The following is a 5,510-nucleotide window of genomic DNA, read 5'->3' as shown; positions in this document are numbered from 1 at the left end:
CGGGTGCCCCAGAACTGCTCCTTCAGACAGTCAGAACTGAACAAGAAGTGTGGGGTGGTCATAAAAGAGAAGCCAGATTTGCCATGTGAGCAGCAATATCAAGATCAGAAGGTGCAGGAGCTGATTTCAGAAAAGGCAAGTGCCCTCATCTGCTGAAATACTGGGTAAGAGTCATAGAAGACTGTTTTCCTTGTAGTTTGTTTTACTGAGCAGGTATGTTTAGTTTTAGGAGCAAAGACTCCCACATGCAGGGGTCTGGCTTTGCCCAGATGGGATCTAATGTGGAGTTATATCTGCTCATTGTGATGACGGACATTCTCATCTCATTGCTCCTTCCCTTGCTCATCCTGTTCTCTCTGTTGTCCCTCTCTCCATCTGCAGATCCAATTGACACCCATGCAGAGGCATCCCACAAGCATTATGAGGACTCTTGCAGCCAGCTTTGATGTTCAGTCCTCAATGGCAAAAATCCCAGCTCCCGCCACTCTGGCCATTTTCCTGGCTTGCCTCTTCTCTGGGGCACACGGTCAGACCCCAAGGGCTTTCCAGGAGAGCACCATCCCCTTTGAGGTGCTTAGCCAGGAGCAGGTTTACAGCCTGGTCCAGCCAAGCCTGTTCCAGGATAACAGGCAATTGAACCACTCGGAGATTGTCTCTGGGAGCACCAGCTCTGAGCCACCTCTGCTGCCTGTGTGTGTGAAGCCCACAGATATCAGACACATCTTCAAATACATCAACACCATCGTGTCCTGCACCATCTTTATAGTGGGGATCATTGGCAACTCCACACTCCTGAGGATCATTTACAAGAACAAGTGCATGAGGAATGGGCCAAATGTCCTCATTGCCAGCTTGGCATTTGGAGACCTGCTCTACATCCTCATTGCTCTACCCATCAATGTGTATAACGTAGGTTCCATGTGGCATGAGTGCTGCAGCAGCCTGGCAATCGCAGCAGAGGCATCTGGCAGAGGCTGCCCGGAGAAGCTGTGGCTGCCCCATCCCTGGCAGTGTTCAAGGCCAGGTTGGACACAGGGGCTTGGAGCAAGCTGCTCTAATGGAAGGTGTCCCTGCCCATGGCAGGGGTTGGAGCTGGATGAGCTTTAAGGTCCTCTCCATTACAAACCAGTCTGTGATTCTATGATCTGCTCCCACCTGCCTCTGTGCTCTGGGGACAGAGGCATCAAAATGAGCCTGCTCCTTATTGCATTGCATTTTGGCAAGAGAGGCAGGAAGGGTGTTTCTGCTCTCCAAAAGGATGAGAAAAACATAAACAGACAAAAATCTCAGAGTACATTCCTGGGAAAGCAGAGGTGTTCCCAGCTACAGCTGTGTTATGCAGACACACACAAGCATACAACCTTCCAGATCTTTTAAGTCTCATCTAAAATTACAAGAAAAGAATCACTTGCACTCTTCTGACATCACACCGCAATGTTAGCTGAGCAAAATTCTTGTTCTTGTGCACTGGGCACACCTCTCAACGTACAGCTCAGTTAATCAGCCTCAAGCAAATACAGTTTTTATTTTAGGTAAATGTGGAGACTCTTCCTGAAACAAGGAAGAGAGCTGTATTATAAACCAAGGGCTTCTTGCAGGAGCACTGCCTCCTAAACTTGAGAGAAGAGGTATAAAATAGAAGCAGGGGAACCTGAGCTCTGCAGTAGACCTGAACAAGACCTCGGTATAGAGCAGAAGTCGTGTTACAATATATGTGAGATGCATCTGAGCTATTACAGCTCTTTCTCGCCCACTGCTTGAGTTTTTGGAGCCATAGATTTCTATGAAGGGTTGGAGGGGATGCTGTGAGATGGAGATGGAGCTCCACGTTGGCCTTGAAAGTGGAAGCAGAGTGCCAGAGGAGTTCTGGATTGAGCTGGCTGGATGCTTGGGGGAGAAGGCAGAGAAATTTGAAGTAGGAGGAAGTTGAGAACAACCAGATGTGGCTGTCAGAGGGTCTGAAATCACTCTGAGTAAATACCCTTCAAGTGAAAATGGACTGAAAGCTATACAGGTATTTTAGCTCGAAACAGACATATTCTCCTGATTGATTTGTCTTGCTGCTAAGGCCAAACTAAAGAGCTTGGTTCTGAGTAGGGATAACCTTGGGGTGGGCTCCACGTGTCAGGTTGTGAACCCAGGCTCACTCTCACCTGTAGGCAGATAGGGCCTGGCGGCCAGAAGATATCGTGCTGTATGGAAAGATAAGACCCCTCTCCAGGTAGCCAATAGCGTTTAGGTGATGATACCAGTTTTACGATGCAAGCAGATGGAAATGACATCGTAAACCTACGCTATATAACGCCGTGTTCTCTCTCAATAAACCCCATTTGCCATCCACCACATTGGTGTCTGTGAGCATTTGGACCGAGGGGCCCAAGGGGGGGCCGTCGCGCTGTTCCTGAACCAGGTCGTCACACCTTTCAAAGGCAACACTCACCCCTATGATGGAGTGCCCTGTATTTCTTCTGCCTTCAGAACATCTTGTCCCCACTGACACCCACGGCTTGCCCCAGCTCAGCCTGGGGCCCCAGCATGTGTTCTATAAGGAATCTAAGTGTGGAAGAGGGCCAGAGTATGGTAAGAGTGGCTTTGAAAGCCAACCAAAAGAAGCTGTCCTTGCAACCCAAAGCCCCTTGCAGCCTTTAGGATTCAGATCCATTCAGAGTCTGGGGTCAGGTCCTGGTGTCTGGACCATCCTTCTGTCTAACTGTCAACACACCTCACAATGAGCCCCTGCGGAAATGAATGGTTCCCAGATCAACACAAAACACTGGACAGCACACACTGCATAATCCCAGTGAGGGAACCTCAGAGGGCTTTCAGCTGCTCTTTGTGGGCTTCTCACACCTTGTGGGTAATCACCTGCTCAGCCAGAAAGCCGGACGTGCTTTCCTGAGCAGTTTGCTAATGCCGTGGTTCTTCCCCAGCTCTTGGCAAAGGACTGGCCCTTTGGCGTGCAGGTGTGCAAGCTGGTCCCCTTCATCCAAAAGGCTTCAGTGGGCATTACAGTCCTCAGCCTTTGTGCTCTCAGCATCGACAGGTGAGAAGCACTTCTACAGCTGCACTGCCCAGCCTGACCCATATTTGACTTACAGCAGGTACCCTCTCTGTAACTAAAAGGCGGAGTGGAGGGCAGCTTTGTCCTGGGAGGTGGACACAAAGTGCTATCATGTAGAGTTGAAATCCAACAGGAACTGACTCTGGTGACAGTTTATATCCTGCTGGAAAAGGTTGGGGGGAAGGTCATGATCTGCTGGAACAATTGCTGGGGTGGGGGGGAAGGGTGGCATCTCCCCCGTGGCAAGTAGATGTTGGCCAAGGATAGCTGCCATCAAGCCCTCTTATCTGATCTTTCCCATTCCACTGAAAGGGAAGGTTCAAGGGTGGAGAAGGAAGGCATAAGGGAAGGGCCTTTGGGAACAACTCTGATCTGCACCTTCTCAGCCCCTTCCTGACAGTTACTTTTCCCACTCTAATCTACTCCTGCTGTGTTTCCCCACATTGGACAGGTACTGAGCAGTGGCATCCTGGAGTCGGATCTAGGGGATAGGAATCCCCATGTGGAAGGCAGTGGAGGTGATGCTGATCTGGGCAGTGGCCATCGTGCTTGCAGTGCCTGAAGCCATAGCCTTCGACATGGTGGAGCTCAGCTACTGGGAACAACACCTGCGGGTGTGCATGCTTGCCTCCGAACAGAAATCCAGCTTCATGATGGTATGTACTTTGTTGCACCCCAGCTACAGTGCAAGGGGGAGAGAAACACAGGCAACAGAAGCAACTTCTCTCCTTGGTTAGAGGATCAGATGCTTCTGCAGATGGCTTCTTCCAGCCATCAGTGTGAGCACAGGGAGAGCAGTATCAGACAAAGGACTGCAGTGGCAAGGGGCAGTCTTGCTTTGAATATGGGGCCAGAAAACAGACCTTATCATCCTTAAGCTATATCATGTCTTCACCATTGTCCTGGGTTCAGCAGTAGCAGTCATTTTTTCTCCTTCTTGGTAGCTGGTGCAGTGCTGTGGTTTGACTTTCGGGCTGAGAACGGTTGCTGATAGCAAGTATGTTTTGAGTTACTGCTCAAATGTTTGCTTTGTCCAAGGCCTTTTCTGATCTCATGCTCTGCCAGGGAGGAGGGGAAGCCAGGAGGAGGGAGAGATACGGTGCCAGACCCAGGCTAGCCGGGGAGGTATTCCATACCATAGCACGTCATGCTTGGGGAGCTTACTGGAAGTTGGCCGGAAGGGCGGGAGTTAGCTCTCTTCCGGGTTGGGCTTGTTTCGGCGGGTGGTCTCGTATTCTCTCTCCTTGTTTATTTCCTCTATCATTGTTTTTATTATTGGTAGCAGTAGTGATTTGTGTTATACCTTAATTACTGGATTGGTTTTTATCTCAACCCGTGGGAGTTACATTCCTTCGGTTCTCCTCCCCATCCCTCCGGGAGTGGGGAGGTGGGGGGAAAAGGGGTGTGTGGTACTATGGGAGACTGAGGTGAGGTTTTAAACCACGCAAGCTGTGTGGATTGGTTTTAAACCATGACAACCATCCACATCAGGAGGTCCTGATACATCTCAAGAAGCTTCAGAACCTTTTTCACTGCCCCAGCAGGGCAAAAAGGGTCTCCACAACCAGTCTGCATGGGTAACCTTTATCACAGGACCACCTAAGGGCAAGCAAGGGAATGAAAGCCCTTATACACAAAAGCTCCTTGCAACTGGTTCTCGCAACAAGAGTGCTAAATGGGACTATCAGCCAGATGTAAACCAGCCTTTACTGCTTTAGGTGAGAAAACGTGCCTTGCGAGAAGATATGCGCACTTAGCACAGGAGCTGACACACTTCCACACATCAGAAGTGTCTGATTTGGGCCAGCATCACCATCAGGGCCTGGGTCATCTCATGCCTCATTTATCTCCCCACCTTTCCCCACTTTCCAGATGCTTTTTCCTTTGCCTGTAGTTCTATCGTGATGTGAAGGACTGGTGGCTTTTTGGCTTCTATTTCTGCCTCCCCTTGTTATGCACTGGCATCTTCTACACCGTCATGTCATGCGAGATGTTGAGCAAGAGAAATGGCATGAGAACTGCTCTGAATGACCACATGAAACGGGTAAGAAAACCAAGAAGGCAGAAACTGGTATCTTCCAAAGAGGAGGGAGAGCTATTGAAGGGAACATGTGCCTGTGAAGGACATGTATGAGCACAGAGAAGCTGTGGCTGCCTCTTCCCTGGCAATGTTCAAGGCCAGGTTGGACAGGACTTGGAGCAAGCTGCTTGAGTTGAAGGTGTCCCTGCCCATGGCAGGGGCTTGGAAATGGAGGAGCTTTAAGGTCCCTTCTAATCCAAACCATTCTGTGATTCTATGGTTCTATGAGCTAACGTAGCTGAGGGTGGTCAACAGATACCAGCGGCTGTGGATGGAGCTGCCGGGTGTGCGGTGCCTTTAAGGGCTTCTGAGTTTCTGAGCGGTGCCCGCGGGGGAAGGCTGCAAGGGTCTCTGGGTCCTGAAAGCTCA

General features: G+C 50.1%; 1 protein-coding gene across 1 annotated transcript; it reads left to right on the top strand.

Moving 5' to 3' along the window:
- Window positions 1–315: 315 nt before the first annotated feature.
- On the top strand, window positions 316–5,203 carry LOC117436282 (endothelin receptor type B-like). Its single transcript, XM_034064050.1, is given in 4 exon segments — window positions 316–909; window positions 2,931–3,043; window positions 3,513–3,717; window positions 4,956–5,203. Coding segments are annotated over 4 exon segments (1,071 nt in total). The 5' UTR covers window positions 316–396; the 3' UTR covers window positions 5,196–5,203.
- Window positions 5,204–5,510: the final 307 nt, after the last annotated feature.

The sequence above is a fragment of the Melopsittacus undulatus genome, chromosome 6, assembly GCF_012275295.1.
Source record: "Melopsittacus undulatus isolate bMelUnd1 chromosome 6, bMelUnd1.mat.Z, whole genome shotgun sequence".
NCBI classification, from domain to species: Eukaryota; Metazoa; Chordata; class Aves; order Psittaciformes; family Psittaculidae; genus Melopsittacus; species Melopsittacus undulatus.
Note: the sequence above shows the minus strand (reverse complement) of the source record. Positions and strands in the feature narration are given on the sequence as shown.